Genomic DNA, 22,693 nt, shown 5'->3' on the forward strand with positions numbered 1-22,693 from the left:
TTTGTGTAAATTTTGTATTATGACCTCCAAAAATATTTGCTAGAATTCATCAGGGAAGTCATCTGGGCCCAGAGTTTTCTTTGGGGGAATTCAATTTCTTTAACAGATGTTAAGATTATTCAGGCTATTCATATTTTCCTGAATGAGCACTGGTACTTTGTGTCTTTCAAGAAATTTATCCACTTCATTTAAGTGTCTAATGTACTGACATAAAGTAATTCATATCCTTCTTTTACATAGCCTTTTAAAGACTACAATATCTGCAGCTTTGCTGACTCTTTCATTCCTGATACTGGTAACTTGTGTCTTCTCTTTTTCCTAATCCAACAGGATAGAGGTTTATCACTTTTACTGGTCTTCTCAAAGAACCAGCTTTTGATTTCATTAACTTTCTGTTTTTCTATTTCATGGTTCTGGCTTTGATCTTTAGTTCATTTCTTCTGCTTACTATGGGTCTGATTTTCTCTTCTAGTTTCTTAAGGTAGAAGCTGAGGACAATGATTTGCTCAACTTGACTTTTTCTAATGTAGGTATTTAGTGAATTTTCCCCTGAGCATTACATTAGCTACATCCCACAAATTTTGATATATTGTGTTTTCATTCAGTACAAAATGCTTTCGAAATTCATCTTTTGTTCCTTTGACTCATGAGCTTCTTAAAAATCAGTTAGTTTCTAAATATTTAGAAGTTTTCCAGGTATCTTTCTATTGTTGACTGTAAATTTAATTCCCTTTCAGTTAGATAACATACCTTTTATTTTAAATTTATTGATATTATTTTATGGACCAAAATGTGTTGGTAAATGTTCTTTTGTGCAACTGGACAAAATATGTACTCTGCTTGTATTGGGTAGGATGTCATATAAATGTCAGTTTAGTCAGTTGGTTGATAATAGTTTAACTCTTCTAAATCATAACTAATTCTACTTATTCAGTTATATGAGATGATGGCTGTTCATTAAACCTATTGTGGCCATTTTAAGATGTATGTAAGTCAAACCATATGCTACACACCTTCAAATAATACAGTGCTAGATATTAGTGAACAAAAATAATGTTTTTGTCCACTAATTCTATAACCTGTGTCATTTCGGGATCTGTTTCTAATTTTTTATTTTTCTCCTCAAGGACTGCTTCCTTCCAAGTCTGATGCTTTTGATTGGAGACCAAATGTGAATCTTACCTTGGCACTATCTTTTTTCCCTCTAGTTTTTTGAGATATAATTGACTTCTAGCACTGTGTAAGTTGAAGCTGTACAGCATATGATTTGACTTACGTACATTATGAAATAATCACAATTTTAGTGAACAGCCATCATCTCATACAGATACAAAATTAAATAGAAATTCCCTTGCAATGAGAACTCAGTATTTACTCTCTTAACAACTTTCCTATATAACACAGAGCAGTGTTAATTATATGTATCCCTTTTCATGAAGATGGCGCCGAAGGCGAAGAAGGAAGCCCCTGCCCCTCCTAAAGCTGAAGCCAAAGCAAAGGCTTTGAAGGCCAAGAAAGCAGTGTTGAAAGGTGTCCACAGCCACAAGAAAAAGAAGATCCAGACGTCAGCCACCTTCCGGCGGCCCAAAACACTGCGGCTCAGGAGGCAACCCAAATATCCTCGGAAGAGTGCCCCCAGGAGAAACAAAGTTGACCACTCTGCCGTCATCAAATTCCCCCTCATCACCGAGTCAGCCATGAAGCAAATAGAAGACGACAACACACTGGTATTCACTGTGGATGTCAAGGCCAACAAGCACCAGATTAAACAGGCTGTGGAGAAGCTCTATGACATTGACATGGCTAAGGTCAGTACTCTAACCAGGCCTGATGGAGAGAAGAAGGCATATGTTCGACTGGCTCCTGACTATGATGCTTTGGATGTTGCCAACAAAATTGGGATCATCTAAACTGAGTCCAGCTGGCTAATTCCAAATACAAAAGTTTTCACTATGTAAAAAAAGGAAAAAAAATTGTATGTATCATGTTGTGCATTATATCCTAGTACTTATTTACCTTATAACTGGGAGTTTGTATCTTTTGACTGCCTTCACCCAATTTCCCCTTCTCCTGCCCCTGCCTCTGGTGACCACAAATCTGGTCTCCGTTCCTATGAATTTGTTTTTGAATTATAATTGACCTACAACACTATGTTAGTTCCATTAAACAACATAGTGGTTCAGTATTTCTGTATATTTCAAAATGATAATCACAGTAAATCTAATGATCACCACAGTAAATCTAATCAAAACAAGTTACCAAAGATATGCATAGTTACTGACTATATTCCCCACACTACATTTCAGACCCTTGACTTTTTTTTTTGGCAACAAGAAGTTTGTACTTCTTAATTTCTCTGACCTATTTCTTTCTTTCCCTTATTCCCCTCCCCTCTGGCAATCAACTGTTTGTTCTCCCTTTCTGTTATGTTTGTTCATTGGTTTTGTGTTTTGAATTTCACATGTAAGTGAAATCACACATTATTAATCTTTCTGTCTGACTTAACAACTATATAAAGATATCACATCTGCTATATCCTTTCCTCTGTTGATGGGTAATTAAGTTGCTTTCATATCTTGGCTATTGTAAATAATGCTGCAATGAGCACATATGGTTACATGTATCTTTTCTAATTAGTATTTTGTTTTCTTTGGATAAATATCCAGGAGTGGAACTGCTAGATCACACAGTAGTTCTATTTTACTTTTTAGAAGAATCTCCACACCCTGGCTGTACCAGTCTACATTCCCACCAACAGTTGCACAAGGGTTCCCTTTTCTCCATATCCTCACCAACACTTGTTATTTGTTATCTTTTGGACAACAGATTGCTAATTTTTGTATAACTATACATTTTGAGCTTTGTTCTGGGGTGCAGTTAAATTACTTGTAAATAGTTTGATCCTTTTTTTTCAAAATGGTGTCAACAATGACTGATTTTTTTATTGGAAGTAATTGCTTTACAATCTTGTGTTGGTTTCTGAGAACTTTTTGAGTCAGTCCTAATGAGGTGGATGAACCTAGAGCATATTATACAGAGTGAAGCAAGTCAGAAACAGTTTGATCCTTTTGAGGTCTATTTTTAAGCTTTGTCAGAAGGGATGAGGGCAGTCTATAGTTTAGCACTACTGCTGGAGCAATACCTTTCTGAGTACACTACCCAATGTCCTGTGACTTAGAAGGTTTATTCCCTTTGGCTGGTGGTAATGCATACTACTTTAACCTTGAAAAAGAATCAGGGATTACTCCCTCTACTCTCTTAAGGTGGTTCCTGGCTTTAGGTAGCTTCCATACAACATATGCACTAATTATTACTCATCTGAAAGCTTAAGGGGGAACACTCTGCAGACCTTTTAAGTTTTCTTTTTGGGCTCTCTCTTCTCCAGACTATAGCCTCCCCTACCTCCAGCTTTGTCTCCTCTACTAGAGAGACTGCTGGGCTGAGGCTGGGTTCTCCCTCCTTATGCTGCAGCCTGGAAACTCTCTCCAGGCAGTAAGCTACGATAACTGTAGACTTCATCTGTTTCTGTTTTCTTGGGAATTATTGTCCTTTGCTGCCAGTTGTTCAGTGTTTGAAACTTCATATATTTTTTTCTGGGGGTTTTGTTTGTTAGTTATGTGATTACAGCCGAGAGAGTAAATCCAATTTCTGTTATTCTATGTTGGCCAGAAGCACAAGCCCGCAGGTATATTTTTAAGCAAGATAAAGGGAGACATGAGAATTATGAACGGAACTTCAAACGGGGAGAAAGTATTTTATAAAATAAGAATTATTTAGAACTAAATTTTACAGTCTGAAATCTGAAGGATATAGCTTTTCCATAACAATACAAAAGCCAAAACCTATAACTGGCAGTAAGACATCTCTCTCCTAAAATGGCAGGTATTTGATTTTAAAACAGTGTCAAAACTATGGCTTTGCAAATATTTCTGAAAACCTTCAGAAAACTTCAGTATCTCATTTTTCTTTAACATATGTAAGAAGTTTAAGCCTTACGAGAATAAAAAAGTATGATTTTACATTTCTAAATGCAATTAATAAATATAACACAACTTTTAAAAATCTGGGTTAAAAATCCCCTTATTAATTCAACTAAAAAATACAGTGCAAATCATCTTAATATTTCAAAGTCTTACTACAAAAATTTGGCCTGTGGTTGACACTGGTATTAATAGTTTTTAGCAGGTCTGTAAAACTTGCTTTTGTTTTGAAACAAACTTCAAATGGACACTTATGATACACAAACCTATCAAGTATTTCAATATACTGAGATTTTAACACTGCTTCAACTGGAAAGAAAGTCCCCAGACTATTTAGAAGACACACACTCTGTAGCGGTACTGACAAACACCACAGGAAAAGCAGTCTGTCACTGAGGCAGTCACAGGCTTGCTTCTCTGTGCACCTATTTAAACTTTTAACTAGCCCTAGCACCACCTGCAGATCTCTACCCTCACCATGATTTCCTAAGAAAACAACATACACAGATACAAAGAGTTGAAGGAACAAAAGGGCAGAGAAGTCAGTAAAGAACTCTGCTTGGATGACTTCCCCCTGCCCATTTCTCAAAATCAACTTCCATCAAAGTGACTTATGCAGCTGAGACTGCATTATCTGGCTCCCTGCCCTAATGCTACTCAATCATCATTCATTCCATTTATAGATGGCAATTATACAGACTAGCCAGATTCCAAAAATTTCACCTAAATATTTGGAGGAAAGTCTTAGTTAAGGTGAGAGGGAAGGCTTTTAATGGAGAGTGAGATGGCAAAGAAGGAACTGACAGGAAACTGACTGGAGACAGAAAGGCGCATTCATGGAGCTGAGTGTTAAATCTGAGTCTGGCTCATTCTAACCGTAACCTTATGCCCCAGCTCTTCACCTTCATACATTCTTCCTGGAAAGTTAGGTTACTCTGGTTTTTAGCTACAAAGCTAAGAGTTGCCTGTTGAGTTAAAAAAAAAAAAAGTATTCTATTAGCCAAACCATAAACTAAAATTTTTTAATTATAAATATAATATAGTTATATGTTACAGCAAGTTTAGGAAATGAAGGAGGAAAGAAATCACCATAATCCCAACATCATAATTTAGGAGTCATTTTTTAAAAACAGATTTTTTACAGCAGTTATAGGTTCACAGCAAAACTGAATAAAACAGTCAAAACAACCTTGAAAAGAACAAAGTTGGGAAGACTCACACTTCATGGTGCCAAAACTTACTACAACGTGACAGGAATCAATATAGTGTGGTACTAAGATGAGGACAGACACATAGATCAATAGAACAGAATTGAGAGCTGATAAACAAACTCTTACATTTATGGTCAACTGATATCTGAAAAAAGTGCCACAACAATTCAGTAGGAGAAATACCAGCCTTTTCAACAAATGGTTCTGGATCTCAATACACAAAACATTATGAAGTTGGACACTCTACTTCACACCGCATACAAAAAATTAACTCAAAATGGACCAAAGACCTCATCATAAGAGCTAAACTATCAAACTCTGAAGAAAACACAGGAGTAAATCTTCACTGACCTTGGATTAGGCACTGTTTTTTATGTGAAACTGAAAGCAAAAAAAAAAAAGATACATCAGCCTTCATGAAAATTAAAAACTTTGTGCTACAAAGGACACCATCAGGAAAGTGAAAACACAACAGGATGAAAGAAAAATTTTGCAAATCAAATATCTGATAATGAGATTGTATCCAGAATATACTAAGAACTCCTTTAACTCAATAATAGAAAATAACAGGCTTCCCTGGTGGTCCAGTAGTTTAAGAATCCACCTTGCAATGCAGGGTACACAGGTTCAATCCCTGGTTGGGGAATTAGGATCCCACAAGCCATGGAGCGACTGATCCCACACACCACAACTAGAGAATCCATGTGCCACAATGAAAGATCCTGTGATGCATCCAAATAAATAAATATTTAAAAAATAATAATAATAATAGAAAATAACTCAGTTAAAAGGGGGCAAAGGGTTCAGACATTTCTCCAGACAAGATTTACAAACAGCAAATAAGCACACTAAAAGATGCTCAACATCATTAGGCATCAAGGAAATGCAAATCAAAACCACAATGAGATAGCACTCCATAACCACAAGGATGGCTATTAGCAAAGAGACCGATAACAGCAAGTATCGTCAAAGATGTAAAGAAGGTGGAGTACTCATACGCTGCTAGAAGAAACGCAAAAGGACGAAGCTGCTTTGGAAAATAGTCTGGGAGTTCCTCTAAAATTTAAGAGTTATCATTTGATCAACAATTCCCAGAAAAATGAAAATATGTCCACATGAAAACCTGGACATGAATATTCATAATAGCTAAGGAGCAGACACACTCCAAATGTCCATTAGTCGGATATGTCCATTAGACATTAGTCAGAAATATCCGTTAGATAAAAAGTCATATATCCATACGTTAGAATATTAGTGATGAAAAGCAATGCAGTACTATAACATGCTGCAACATGGATGAACCTTGAAATATTATGCTAAATGAAGGCCAAGCACAAAATGCCATATTTTATACAATTCCATTTATACAAAATGTCCAGAATAGGTAAATCTATGAGACAGAAAATAGACTGGTGGTTTTATTGGGTAATCAGGAAAAGGGGGTGACTGCTAATGGGTATGAGATTTCTTTGGGGGTGATAAAGTGTTCTGAAGTGGGGTAATGGTAACAGTTGTGTAACTGTGAATATACTGGAAACCACTGACTTGTAGACTTTAAAGGGATAAATATGCTATGTGAATTTTATTTCAATAAAGCTATTAAAAGATTAATCTATTGAATGGATGAACCATAATTAATGATATACATTGCTTCCAATTTATCTACCCTATGTAACACTGCTGTGAATAGTTTTGTGCCTAGGCTTTTATCACATTATAAAATTAGGGGTATGAATTCTGTGTGTAGGAATTTTGGCTTGACAACATAGCAGCAAGTCAGTTAGCTTCTTTGTGCCTCAATTTCCCCATACATGACATGAGATTACTAGCATCTATACGTCTTTGGATTCTGAGAAATAAAGTAATGCATGTAAAGGGCTTTATATGGTGCCTGTCACACAGTAAACTTTCAACACTAGTGGTAGAGGTAGTTATTGTAATTGTTACTCTAGTTTGCATTATTTTCTGAAGATGATTTACAGAAGGCATATCACCAACTCAAAAAAAAAAGACATTTATGCCTGAATACATTCTGCCAAACTACACATATCAAAAGGGGCGCACTAATTTTTGGCAGTAGTATCTAACTATATGAGAGAATCAGAGTAGCCATGCCATCATCAACATTATGTTATAATAAATGTTTTCTTAATAGGCACCTCACTTTAACTGTTCATTCGTGCTGCTTTTGAAACCCAATAGCTTATCAGCTTGAAACCCAACAGTTTTTCTAATTATCATGTAAATCCTACATACCCTGAGCATCCATTTAATGTGAAATCTGTGTTAAGACACCATACTGGGGGCTACAACAGAAACTAAAAATGAGTCAAGCCGAGGATTCTGTGTGAGGTAAGGCAGAGAAGCATTTTAATTCAAGATAATTATGATTAAGTGTAACAAAGCTACAAAGTATTTATAAGGGCAGGTTTATAAAGATTTATAAAGGGGAGAAAAGATGGCAGTGTTTGAGCTGATTCTTGAAGGATGGGCAAAATTTCAACTGGCAAGGGTGTGGCAAGAGCGAAATCAAGGCTGGTAGAAGAACACAGCACATCACAAGACTCTGCAGCGAAGTGGCCAGGGGAGGGGCGGTGAGAGAAAAGGTACAGGGCGCTCTGGGAGCACAAAGAGGCCCCCCTGAAACAGAGCCATGACCACGTGAGCTGAGGGGGAGAGAGTCTCCCAGGACAAGCAGCGTGCAGAAAAACACCGAGACACCAATCACTGTGACCCAGGCGGGGAACTGCACGTAATCCAATTTGGCCAGAGTGGAGGGTACATGTGGGAAGGAGGCAGATGATGTTAAATGGGCAGAGGCCTGACTATGAAGGACCCTGTGTGCCAGAAGAAAGCATTTGAACTTTTATTCCAAAGGAAATAGAGAACTGAAGCATTTTTAAGAAAAGAAGTGACAATCAGACTGACTTAAGCAATGAACTCTGGTAATACTCCCAACAGCTTCCCATCTCCCACAGAATAAAGCCAAATCCTTCTTATGCTTAAAACTCTACATGGACACTGTCGATGCTATCTATAAAGCAGGTACAGATGAGAACCCGCCGCAGGGCACAGGGCACTCTCTCAGTGCACTGTGGTGGCCTGAACGGGGAGATTTGGAAAGGAGGGCGTGTGCACATGCACAGCTGATTAACTCTGCTGGACAGCGGAAACTAACACTGTCAAGCAGCTGAACTCCAGCAAAGGCTTTAAAAAATGATAAGAATAAAGGGGAAAAAACCCACATGCTGGTCGGTGGCTATCTTTCAGAGATAGATTATTTCCTGTGGCCCCTCCTCTCGCTCTGCCTTTGTGATTCTGGCCTTCTTGCTGCACCTTCAATACGCCGCCCCTCAGGGTTTCTGCACTTGCTGTCCCCTCCACCTGAAACTCTTGCCCCAGATCAGCTTCCTCACGGGTCTCTGGTTTGCCTCCTCACTTCCAGCAGGGCTCTGTTCAAACACTTTCTTATCAGGCAGACCCTCCCTATTACCCAATATAAAAGAGCAAGAAACAATGACAATCAATCCTACCATTATTTTCCTTCACTTACCACCTGGCATACGTATTTATTTGAAAATTTCCAGTCTCTCATTACTAGAATGTAAGTTCCAGGATGGATCCTCTTAATTACCCTGATATAGGAACTATTATTAGCATATCCAGATGGTGAAATTCAAGGGCGTAATACTGCTCATGTGCGGTGGAGCCAGACAGGATGACTCTTGAGCCTGCATTTGAACCATTTCACCTACTGACTCTGGTGAAGTCACAGGTCCCTGGCTTTGACTCTAGATTATTTCCTGTGACTTGGCTCCATCCTGACAAGCAACAGGACAGTACACTCTAAATTCACACTATGTTCTGCTAAAAAAAAGATACTCATTCTTATCATTTGCTATTAGCTGAGTTTCCAAAGCCAAGAAACATTTTTTTAAATGATCAGTTAAAATGCACAAGGTATCTGGACTGTATCTGGTCAATAATAAGCTGGCTTTTTTTTTTTCTTGTGTTGGACCCACAGATACTAAAACAAAATGGAAAGATGTTATGAAACTACACAAAGAAGGCGCATAGCACATGACACCAAGACTACTTTTCCAAGACCTTTTTTCAAGTGTAATAGTCAACTTCAGGAATAAAACTAACCCCAACTTTAAAATACACACAACAAAATTTTCTGAGGTATTACACCAAAGGAAGAACATGGTAGCTACCTGTAAAACATCCAGTAAACACAAAATCACATGTAGAGCAAAAAAATGAAGGTGAGGGACTCCCCAGGTAGCAATAGTAAGACTCTACATTTCCAATGCAGGGGTGGGGGTTTGATCCCTGCTCTGAGACTAAGATCCCACATGGCTTGTAGTGCACCCAAAAATTAATTAAATTAAAAAAATAAGGCCGTTAAAAAAAAAAGGTGAGTTCCCAGTAAGATTTCTCCTGATTCTTTTCTTGTTTCTCAGATTACTGACTTTTCTTGATTGTTCTTTTCATCATCCCATCTCCTATTACGGCAAGTTGTTTAGTCACTAAGTCGTGTCTGACTCTTTTGCAACTCCCAGACTGCAGACCAGCAGGCTCCTCTGTCCATGGAATTTCCCAGGCAAGAATACAAAAGTGGGTTGCCATTTCCTTCTCCAGGGGATCTTCCCCATCCAGGGATCAAACCCACATCTCCTGCATTGGCAGGCGGATTCTTCCCCACTGAGCCACCTGGGAAGCCCATCACTGCAAGTACCTCTTTTCAAAATGTAGTTTTCAATCAACAGCTTTTCCCCTGTCAACCACTTCATTCCAGAACTCATCCACTCTTTTTTTTTTCCCAAAACTCATCCACTCTTAATTCCAACTTTACCTGCAGATGACTTCCAGATCTAGCTAATTTCTCCCTCTTTCCTTCTCCAGTTTTTTAATCTCTCCTGAATTGCCTGACTATAGATACTTAAGAACCTTTTTATAGCTTTACTTTTATTTTTTTAAAAAGAAAATCAACTTTTTCAAAATTGGCTCCTTCCCTGTTTACTTCATCATCTGTACTGTCTGGCTATTCTCCTACAACGTCAAAAGCTTCATTTTTCTCCACTTAATCCACAGGACCACCAACTGTCCATTGTTTCCTACTATCTTTTCAATTCCACAGCTATCACCACATTCTGGGTTTTCTTCCTTTCCTTCCTGACTCACCACAGCCCGCCAGCCTACTCACTCCCTTCTATTCATTCAGTACATACCACCAGTAAACCTCTCTCACACAGCACACGCCCCAGTTCAAGGACTTAAAATCGCTCCTGAGAACAATGAAACCAAACTTCTCAAACCAATGCTCAGGGCCTTCCATCCTTTCAGACGGTCACTTGTAAATGTTGAGCTTAAACATCCCAAGGAGACATAACCTTTGAAAACCAACATTTTGATCTTTCACATCTGGATCACTGTAACGTATACTCTAAGACTGTAGAAAGTACAGGCTACCATCTTCCACTTGACTTCAACTACTTATGTCAGGCAATGGGAATATTTGGTTTAATCCATCTACTGAACCACTCATATTACCAGAAGGAGGATTCATTTTCAAAAGTTGAACTCTTCTAACCCACAAAATGAAAGCATGTAGTTATCAGAAAATAACACCTCATGTCCTTAATGAATGCAAAGCAGTATACTATCTTTAAGGGGGAATTTTCCAACATCTATAAAAAGTGGTAAGAATACACAGAAGAATTATACAAAAAAGATCTTCATGACCCAGATAGCAACAACGGTGTGATCACTTACCTAGAGCCAGACATCCTGGAACATGAAGTCAAGCAGGCCTTAGGAAGCATTGCTACAAACAAAACTCATGGAGGTAATGGAATTCCAGGTGAGCTATTTCAAATTCTAAAAGATGATGCTATTAAAGTGCTGCACTCAATATACCAGAAAATTGGGAAAACTCAGCAGTGGCCACAGGACTGGAAAAGGGCCGTTTTCATTCCGATCCCTAAGAAAGGCAATGCTAAAGAATGTTCAAACTACCGCATAATTGCACTCATCTCACATGCTAGCAAAGTAATGCTCAAAATTCCCCAAGCCAGGCTTCAGCAGTATGTGAACCCTGAACTTCCAGATGTTCAAGCTGGATTTAGAAAAGCCAGAGGAACCAGAGATCAAATTGCCAAGATCCGTTGGATCATCAAAAAGGCAAAAAAGTTCCAGAAAAACATCTGCTTCTGCTTTATTGACTACACCAAAGCCTTTGACTGTGTGGATCACAACAAACTGTGGAAAATCCTTAAAGAGATGGGAATACCAGACCACCTAACCTGCCTCCTGAGAAATCTGTATGCAGGTCAAGAAGCAACAGTTAGAACTGGACATGGAATCAATAGACTGGTTCAAAATCAGGAAAGGAGTACGTTAAGGCTGTACATTGTCACCCTGCTTATTTAACTTATATGCAGAGTACATCATGCAAAATGCTGGGCTGGAAGAAGCACAAGCTGGAATCAAGACTGCTGGGAGAAATATCAATAACCTCAGATATGCAGATGACACCACCCTTATGGCAGAAAGTGAAGAAGAACTAAAGAGCCTCTTGATGAAAGTGAAAGAGGAGAGTGAAAAAGTTGGCTTAAAGCTCAACATTCAGAAAACTAAGATCATGGCATCTGGTCCCATCACTTCATGGCAAATAGATGCAGAAACAATGGAAACAGTGACAGACTTACTTTATTGGGCTCCAGAATCACTACAGATGGTGACTGCAGCCATGAAATTAAAAGACACTTGCTCCTTAGAAGAAAAGTTATGACCAACCTAGACAGCATATTAAAAAAAAGCACAGACATTATTCTGCCAACAAAGGTCTGTCAAGTCAAAGCTATGGTTTTTCCAGTAGTCATATATGGATGTGAGAGGTGGACTTTAAAGAAACCTGAGCACAGAAAAACTGATGCTTTTGAACTGTGGTGTTGGAGAAGACTCTTGGAGAGTCCCTTGGACTGTAAGGAGATCAAACCAGTCAATCCTAAACGAAATCAGTCCTGAATATTCGTTGAAAGGACTGATGCTGAAGTTGAAACTCCAATACTGTGACCACCTGATGCGAAGAACTGACTCACTGGAAAAGACCCTGATGCTGGGAAAGATTGAAGGCAGGAGGAGAAAGGGACGACTGAGGATAAGATGGTTGGATGGCATCACTGACTCAACAGACGTGAGTTTGAGCAAGTTCCGGGAGTTGCTGATGGACAGGGAAGCCTGGCATGTTAGAGTCCATGGGGTCGCAAAGAGTTGGACATGACTGAGCGACTGAACTGATAAAAAGTATTACTGCAAATATCCTTTAGCCCTCCAATAGCACTTCCAGGAAATATCCTGTAGATAGTCTCACAGAAGAAAGCAAAATTAAATGTGGAAGGTTATTAAACACAATATTGTTGAAATGGTAAAAAAAAAAAAAAAAGAGGGGGTAGGCACACTACTGAAACTTCCTTGACTATTATTATACATGTTCACAGTGGAATACTATGCAGCAATTAAAAATAAAGAAGCAGTTACAAGGACTTCCCCAGTGGCCCAGTGGCTAGGACTCTGCACTCCCTGTGTAGGGGGCCCAGATCCAATCTCTGGTCAGGGAACTGGATCCCACATGACGCAACTGGGAGCTTGCATGCTGCAACTAAAGACACCAGAACTAACACCCACTGCAGTCAAATAAATAAATAATTTTTTAAAAAAATCCTTATAAATGGAGCTGTTACATATGAGTTGATAATGGAAAGATGTTTAAGGGAAAAAGCAAGTTATACAACAATGTAAAGTATTATTTTATTTGTATAAAGAAAATGTACATATATTTGTAAATGCAAGAAATATCTAGGGAAAAAATACCAGTCATTAACAGTAGCAAATTCTGGAGAATGGGATTCAGAGAAAGAAACAAGGGAGTTTTACTTTTTGTATGGGTGTGTGTGTGTGTGTGTGCACACACATACATTATCTTTTTAAAAAAATCATCTTAACTTTCATTTTTAAAACAGGACTGAGCACAGCAAAGACTCTTAATTTTGGATGACTGTAACTGAACTTGATTATCTATAGTGCAGGAAATATGAGCTACTCAAAGTGCTTAAGGAGAAACTCGTCCATTCATTCAACAATTATCTATGGAACACTAACTGCATGTCAGGCACTGTACCTGATGATACTAACATAATGGTGAACCAGAAGGACCTCGTCCCTGCTCCATTTTTTCTGTTTGCCTTGTAAGAACCACTCTGACTTTCAGGTTTGTGTTCTCCTTGTGCCTACTGTGCTACAGTTTCCCATAAAATAGATACAAATTAATAGAATAATTACATCAAAGAAAAACAAGGGCTTTAAATGTTATTAACTCCTATCTCCTTCATAATTAACTGAAAAAGTTATCAGAGACACACTTTGTGAAAGAACAATTCAACAAGCACCATTTCAAATAAATTTTTAAAAGTAACTTAGATGGTAAATGAAATTTAAGGGAAATTAGCTAAGAAAATTCAAAAGGAAAGAAAGATTATAGGAAATTTTTCTTTTCTGTACAGATTTATACATACTTACTAAATTCTTCTACAATAAACATGTACTCTACCATAAGGAGAAAGCAAGAGCTCTTCTTGAAAAGAACCTTTGTTGCAAAAACAGATCAGCTACTGCCTAAAGTCCACCCCCCTAACTCACTATACCAGGCCCCGTATGGTCTGGCCTGGTCGAGGTTGTTTTTGTCAGCCTGGAGCCCATTCCACCCTCTACTGCAAACAGCATTCTGGGACTTTCCACTAGGGAATCACTGCTCCTCACCCTGGGGGTGGGCCCATCCCCTAGTCCCACCAGTCAGCTCTTTCTAGCCCCCTGGCCATCCCAATGGTTCAGAGGCAAAAACATGACAGATCCAAGTCAATCAATTCTGAAAAAAGGCTGATTTTAATGAGGCTTTTTTTTATTAAAATGATAATTGCTGACATATAATACAGCTAAATTTCCTAGAAGAACTTTGTAATAAATAGAATTCTCATTTAATGTGACTGTAACTTCAAATCACAAAATCAAAGAATCATAACTGACCTCTTTTGTTGAAATGGAACACAACAACAAAAAAACAGTATTAGAAAATTCCCATTTCTAAGAAGCTACTCAAACTTCATGCTGTTTCAAACAATAAGAATGTTGAAACCATATAGATCACATCCTGTTAAAACAGCTAAGTATAGAAACAGTAAGAAAACAGGTTACCCAGCATATACGTTAATCACATGTCCTGTGACAGAAATCTTCTAAACCACTTCAAAAATAAAGACCCCAACATGACGCACCTAAAATGCCATAATACCTAAAACAAACAAAACCCAAACACTTGAAATGTATAATAAACAATTATTTATTTTTTAAATAATTAAAAAAATTTTTTTAAATTTTTTACCTGTTAACCATTTTCTTTTCAAAACTAAGAAAATATAGAGTATATTAATAAATTACAAGGGAACAAACTTCAACCCAGTATGAGAAAATAAAACTTAACCATTAGAATTTCCAAAGAGTGAAATGGACTATCTTGTAAAACAGGGACCTCTCCTTCCCTGGAACTAAAACCAAAACCAACACTCTGTAAGTCTCTGAAAATAAGACATCCTCGAAGAATTCGACTGCTGTGCCAGCTGTTTCATTTCTTGAGAGTATAGCTGAACACATATAATAATCCGGTGCATTTTTTCTAGCATTGCACAATTTTCCTGGCACACAATGTGCAAGCTGTATTTATTATCATGTTTAAGCATCTAACAGCACTGTAAGAATCCATAACATTATTCTCTAACTAAATGCACACATAATTTTTTAGTCTTCAAATGGCCATGGATTTCAGTAAAGTATCCTATACATTCTTTCCACAAAGTTTAAACACATTTCCTGAACTTTCAGCTTTCAGTTTCCTGTTCATCAATGGCTACAATTCTAGAGGCAATATATAAACACACCCTAGCCATGGTATTTCCACTTCTGACAACAGTGGATGTAAACTTAATATGACCAAATGTAACTACAGTGCCTATGAATGGTCTATGACAGCTAACATAGCAACAGCAGTAATTAGTTAAGGTATAAAAATGGAAATATAAATATAGTCCTTATTAAGAATTCACATAACAACCTCTTTTTTAACTTAGAACTCAGAAAAGGTTTCTCTCTCATTAAAAACTGGTAAGTTTTCTTTATTAAACAGTAACGATGAAACCCATCCTGTTCCCTTTTTTCTCTTGCTTACCAGGAGGCTCAGAGCTAAATTCAATGTTTAAATACAGAAAATATCTTGCCTCAGATTACTGATTTAAAGATTTCTTTCCACTCTCATCCTGCTCATTATTTCTCAAGTATTTTATGCTTGAATGCTGGTTTTTAATAGTGCTTGCCTTTTAATTACAAGATATCAAATCTTTTCAATGAATATAGAAGAAACAATTTAAAAGATATCTTTCTATCACTAAATAACCTGTTAATCCAATTTACAAAAAATGTAGGTCCTAAAATGTATATTTACTTTCCCCTTTTAAAGTTATTTCACACATTTCATGATTCATTTTTAAAAAGTCATTGGTGAGTTCTCAAAATAAAAGACTGATAAAATGACACAAGGATCAAAGCAAATTACTAAATTAGGGACACTAGATTAGGAGAATTATTAATTTTTAAACATTTTCAATTTTCTAACAAAATTGGTCTGGCAAAGCTAGATAACTGTCATAAAAAATTAACTCACATAAACTGTACTAAAATTTATTTACTGTTATAGGCATTTTAGATGCAAAATAGACAACAGGTATAAAAATACTTAGGAATCTTAAAGAAAGAGGAAAACTCAGTCACATTTGTTTAGCAGCTATAGACACACAAACACAAAAATATTCAGCACATGGTAATACCAAATAGTTTATTAAAGGAGATATTAATAAAATGAACAAAAACAATATGAAGATGAACTACAACCCAAACTGACAAATCTAACCAAAAACTAAACAAAAATATACCAAGAGTTGAACAGAAAATCTAAACAGTCATATTAAAAATGAAAAAATAAATTCATTTTGTAACAAAGACTACAGTCTATAAGAATGTATAATATTAAAGCTCTCCACTTACAGAAACCACAAATAAAAAATGGAAAATAATAAATGGAATAAGCAAGACAGCCAAATAATTTATATAAAAGTTACAAAAACCAATTGTTCCTTTCTCTCTCATCATACGAGAATTGGAAGGCTTAGACCCAAAGCTAAATTATATTAACATATATTTATGCTATATATTACATACATAATATAGTATTATACACAGTGCACATATAATTATACACAATATAATTTACATAGTACTACTACTATATAAATTTAGAAGCAAAGGCTAGAAACCACTCATAAAATACAATTTAACAAATTTCTTTAAAACAAACACTTTACAATAAAAAAATTTAAAAACAGAAAATAAACTCCTATAATTTGAAGAAAGAGGCTAAGAGAAACTTACACACATAGCTATCAAAAAAATCTAAAATTTAATTTTGAGGTATTTCTCTTTCCTATTAGCATAAATAGAAGTTATAATTTGCTATAAAGAATAATAATCTAAATACAAAACACAAGTTGCAGATCATAAGAGAAAAAAATCCTTCTCAGAAAAATGAAGACAGGAAAAAGAAACGAAACCACAGACAATACAACTAAGGGATCTGATACAAAGCACTGAGGACACGGGAAAAATCTTCTTTGTGTACTATACAATTCAGCTTCACGGTGTTCGAAAATGATAAAGAAAAGTAAGTATTTCCATAAAACTGAGTCTGGTTAGAAGCCTTTTTTTTTTTTTAAGGGATATGGCGGGATGAGCAGAGAGGTCTGAGGCATCTTTACGTAACCCATGACACTTATTCTTTCTTTCATCTTGGGGAAGGATACAGAACATGAAAATATTACCAGCTGTGAAATAATTTTATGATAAAACTATGCTTAAAGTGACTAAAAAAGTATTTTCACATCACACAAGTTTTCAAAACACAAGAAAAGCATCTTGCCAAAGTTAAAATAAGACATTTTAAGAACAGAAAAGTGGTGTGACAGTGATTTGGAGATTAGGAACTGACATTACTGAGAAAAAAATTATGTGCTCTGTAAAAAGTGAAGGAAGCATTTATTGAGCAACTAGAGTATCCTGACACTATATAAAGATTAGGGCTTTATAAAATACAGTCTGTCAGATTACATCTAGGTAGAAAAACGATCTAGAAGAGTACAGTGCTTAAGTAAGTTCCCCACCTTTACGTGTGGCATATGGTAAAATGTAAGAGACTAAAGAAAATGTCAGCTTAGAGACAACCGTCCGAGCAGAGGTACAGGTTTGGGGGCTGTGAGGTCAAAGGACAATAGTTCCCAACATTTCATGCTAACCTTAGGGTCCCATCCATCACTCCATAAAAGAACCTGTGTTCCACCATGATAGGAACAAAACGTCCACTTCTTTGAGAATGTTATTTATATAACACTATTACATTTATAATTTAAAACTTTAAAAATAAAAGAAATCCTTTTCTTTCTAAAGCAGACTTTGGAATTTGGTTTTAAAACATTAAGAATAGTAATGCTAGTCTAAGAAGTGTAATCATGGGCTTCTCATTAAGAATAGAGTGAATATTATGACATTATTCCTAGTAGTAAAATTATTCTTACCTTGGGGTCTGATAGTTTTTAGTAGAAATATTATTCATGATACTACTCTAACTCCCACCCAGACGGTTAAGAATCATACTAGGATGACAGTTAAAAAAAAAACAAACAAACAGCCCTTGTTTAGCTCTGAAAGGTATAGGCTGCTAATTATTAGCTGTGGATCTTTAAGTAACTTCCTCTGGACCTCAATGTGCTCATCTGTAAAATAAGACTGCTGGACTAGAGAATATTTCCCCACTTTCCTCACCGTTTTGCCCTATTCCTTTCTACTTTGTGACTTTGGTGATTTAGGATCTCTACTGGGATTTTTGAGGGCAAAGAGGAAAACAGCAGAAACCCACTAAACTTTGAAGAAAAGGAGTAAGCATTATGTAAACAAACAGAATAAGGAGAGAAACAGGGAAAGTTAGCCAAAACACATGTTTACAAAAAGAAATGGATAGGTTAAAGAGCCATAATGGTTCAAAGTAGAGGATCATGAACTTCATTGTCAAAATTAGTATGAATAGCAGTTTCAGTTATACTGAAATCAAGAAAGACAGTGAGAAATGCAAGAGGCATAAGACTTAGAAACGTTATTTATAGCACACAAGAATGCTTTACAAATAACCCAAAAAATCTTCCCAAGTTCCCCCAAAATATATGGAGAAGATGTCATACTCCCTGCTTTAATCACTCATAATTCTGCCCCAACACAATCCCCGACTATTTTCCACAGGTTATTCCCTCGAATCCATTCGGCTTCATCATTTCAAACAAATCTACGATATCTCCCCTTCGTTATCATTCAGTGTTCTACATGAAATGCATTCTCCCTTCTCTCAATTTATAACAGTAATTGATCATGCTCTAACTACGTGGCTTGTTTCTGGTTTTTTTGGCTTATGCTGGGTCTTCTAACCACATTTGAGGCACTATTCTAAGCACTTGGCATGTATTAACTCATTTAATTCTCTCAACAGTCCTAGGAAGGAGGTCAAGTAACTTGCTGAAGATTACACAGAAGCAGAGTCAGGATTCTAACACAGGCAGTCTGGCTCCAAGGAGCCTATCCCCTTAACCGCTGACTAGTCCTACAAAGCTCAGGTGGAGTTCTGTCACCTTCCTGAAATTCTCATCTGCTTAGCAATTACTCCTGCCTCAAGAGTTCTTAAGTACACCACTCATTTGTCACTTACCACAGGATTTGGGTTGTTACTTACCTTTTGTGTACATGTTCTATCTTGTCTAAGGACAGGATCTTATTTATTCTGTAACAAGACTACTTAGAACCTAACAGAACTTATTATCCAAACACAAAACTGCTTATTAATGAAAGTATAATTGTATTTAGTATTTACTGAAGACATGTGCCTGGTTCTGGGCTAAGTACTTTGTATGTATTGTCTCATTTAAACCTCACAACCCTTACGGAGGTATTAACACTGCATGCACCTCCCAATATTACAGATGAGGAAACTGAGGCTCAGAGAGAAGCTATGTATCTTGTCCCATATCACAAAGCGGTGGTGACAGTATTACCTAAGGGTCTAACCAGACTCTTAATCTCCACCCAACCACAAAACACCCTGAAGACAAGATCAGTCCTAAGAACTCAACTCAACTTTCACTTACTCTGCAGCACTATGCTGAACACCAAGCATTCAGAATTAAGGGGCACAGCTGCTCACTAGGACCTCAGGGCCAAATTGTGATACCACAGGCAGAGCTGCCATCCCCAAAACTTCAGGAAGATTTTATCTTACATTTTATTTATTTATTTTTTTCAGTATGCCATTGTTTCATTTTTTTTGTTTTTTTTTTTCATTAGTTGGAGGCTAATTACTTCACATTTCAGTGGGTTTTGTCATACATTGACATGAATCAGCCATGGAGTTATTATCTTACATTTTAAACCAAAATAATCCTTGGAAACTCTTCCATCCCATTCCTTCTCCCTTCAGGCTCCCCCACTCCCCATACCCTAGGACTCACCTCTAATTTCTGTACTATAGAGAAGGATCCCACTATCCTAACAACTGTAACTTGCCCAAGATCATGTAGTAATACTCCTCATCCAATGTGTATCCCCACCATAACAGCCTTCCTATAAATGATGTAATTTTCTCCTCCATTTTCCACTCTTAATAACCATTAATTTCTGCATAAGCATCTCAGAATCCCTGTATTATTCCTACTTCCCACAGAACAAAATAATCAGATATACTGGATTATCTAAAAACAGTATCAAATTTTATTCTCTTATCCCTGAGTCAGTAATGTAAAATTGCGTCTTGTAAAATTTCCACCAGGAGGAAATTCAAACAATTCCCAGAAGAGCAGAAAGAAGAAAGATCTCCATAAGCTGACCAAAGGCAAGCCAAGTTGATAAGCTACAATCCATCTGGAAAGGACTCAGGCCCAAGACCACTGGAGGCTGGCTACTGCTCATGCAAAGTGCAAGAGACATCACTTACTTTCCCATTTCTATTTTATATCCTCTCAACTAACCTCAGGTTCCTATCTTTCTGACAAACCTCAATTCTAGGAGCCTATACAGAGAAGGGAAAGTAATGAGATAAGATTGTCAGGTCACTTTTGGCATAATGGCTTTTTGATGAGAACTATCTTGGACAGGAAATTTGCCACAAGGAATAGGAGAAGAGTTTTCAGGTAAGCCAACAGATCTCTTAATTTTACCACAGAAGCACAAGACATCCTGAAAATGCGTTATATACACTCAGTATCTCTCCCACTCCAAAGCACCTGCAGATATTCTGGGCTAGAAGGAACTCATTTGGGCCATTTCTAGGATCTAAGAAAGTCTGCTGCCTAGACTCCTGCTGGCCATCATTCACTAGGTTGAGTGGTTTGGAAACCATCTACGTCACCTTGGTTCAAACAGAATGATTTCTTAGGCCTTAAAAATTATGTATTTGCTTATAAGACTGAAGCCTTCTCTGAAAGGGAAGAAAATGCTCTATTTTACTTTAGTAATATATCTTAATTTTGATATATATCAAGTTCATTATAGATTAAGGATAACTTCCTGCTAACATGTTACCCAAATTAGGACAATTAGGAAATGAAAAGGACAAAAAAAGCATAAATTTAGAAACAAAGTGATTTAGTGACTCACTGAGCTTAAGCAAAGGAAGAGTAAGGAAAAAAAAAAATGACCAGTGAGAATAACAGTGTCAGGAGCAGCTAAAGAGGAAAGCCAAGAAAGTGTTCTGACTGGGTGTTGGTGTGCAGTTACTACAGAGATGGTATTTAAACATATTTAGTTTCAAGACATAGGTGAAAATGTGGGCCTCAGTTTTGGAAGGCCTCAAAAAGATTTAGATTTGGAGCCTAAAAAAGCTCAGCAATGACTTAGTTTTTAGAGAAAGAAAAAATAATAGCCAAAACATTTAAACAAAAGCATTCCTCAGACACTACATTTTGAAGATAATCTAACTTTTCAGATGAATAGTATTTTATTCTATAGAGTATGTGGACTAATTTACTATAAAGGAAAAGCTAAAAAATTTCTTTCTTTTCCAGGCTATGAACTGACAGAAAGGAACTAAGAATAAGAATGGTTTCAGAATTACTGATCGTCTAAAGCTAAGTCTCTGAGCTAAAACACACTGCTTTTCAGCAGTGTACAACAGAATGTGGGGGGGCGGGGGGTGAAATCTGGTATACTAATACTACTGCTTTACAATATATGTGAGAATGTAACAGTTTTAAAAGCACTTTAACTGAACTGTTGATAACTTATAAATCTGGAGAATAGGTATACAGATGTTCATTATACTCGTGTCTCCAGTTCTGTGTATGTTCAAAGCTTTCATAATAAAAAATCTAAAAGAAAAGCTACCTATAAGTATTTTTAAAGTTCTACCTGCAGTTAAGGCTTGACAACTCAAAACAAAATTCTTAAAACTTTTCAAATAATGTTTTATTCATGCTCAACAGACCAGTGAAATTTAGTGTCTAAAAAAAGGAGAAAAGGCCCAGCCATTTCAGAGGAACATGAGCGTGTTCACTAAAGGAAGAAAATCAGTCCTATTACCCATGTTGGCCAAGTTTGACATTTGTCATTTTTCTCGTCAAAGAACTTAACATTTTGTTAAAGAAAAAATTTACAGACAATATATATGTACAGTTCTGGTTAGTAAAGGCAACATAAGTGTTTATCCCCAGTCATCAGTGATTAATTTGTTGAGCCTGTTGGTTAGTTCTCCTGTTACTTCAAATCATCTTCCACTCTAGCAAATAACCAAACAAATTTCTTAAGTAGATGCAAAAAAAAAGGATGAAAAGTGAATATCCATAAATAATGCCCAATCCTAAATTGTGAAGAACACATATTTAAGCTTAGCAAGTCAAGAAAAAAAAGTTGAATGTCTTAACAACTGACTTATTTTAAGATATGACTTAAGTAAGTTTAACTAAAATCAAATCACTCTATGGCAGCACTAAAACTAACAGAGAGCACCAAATTCACCACTTAGATTTACCACTTACCTATGATCAAGATTAGTTTATATGGTTTGTAAGCACCACTCCTTCCTCCCTATTATAAATACCACCCAAAAAAGACAACCAAATTCGTTTCCCTCTTCTTTGGTGAATTCTAGGACAGTAAAGATTGTACATGTTTGAGAAAAACCTAGTACACTGAAGATGTGCAACTCGCTTAGCAGGAATTATCAGTACCTTTAACTCCCAGGACGCTATCACTAGGCAGCAGTCTCATTCCCTAGGTGACTTACACAGCATAACAAAATAAACCAGTTTT

At 36.7% G+C, this 22,693-nt stretch overlaps 2 protein-coding genes across 5 annotated transcripts in view; one reads left to right on the forward strand and one right to left on the reverse strand.

Annotated features, from left to right (window-relative positions):
* FKBP5 (FKBP prolyl isomerase 5) overlaps positions 1-22,693 on the reverse strand; it is a 112,753-nt gene that overhangs the window by 84,169 nt on the left and 5,891 nt on the right. The window lies entirely within an intron of this gene.
* On the forward strand, positions 541-1,961 carry LOC133059019 (large ribosomal subunit protein uL23-like). Its single transcript, XM_061146060.1, has one exon. It carries the CDS (start codon positions 1,434-1,436, stop codon positions 1,908-1,910), a length of 477 nt encoding a protein of 158 aa, XP_061002043.1. The 5' UTR covers positions 541-1,433; the 3' UTR covers positions 1,911-1,961.

Source organism: Dama dama, chromosome 7 (genome assembly GCF_033118175.1).
Source record: "Dama dama isolate Ldn47 chromosome 7, ASM3311817v1, whole genome shotgun sequence".
Taxonomy (NCBI): Eukaryota; Metazoa; Chordata; class Mammalia; order Artiodactyla; family Cervidae; genus Dama; species Dama dama.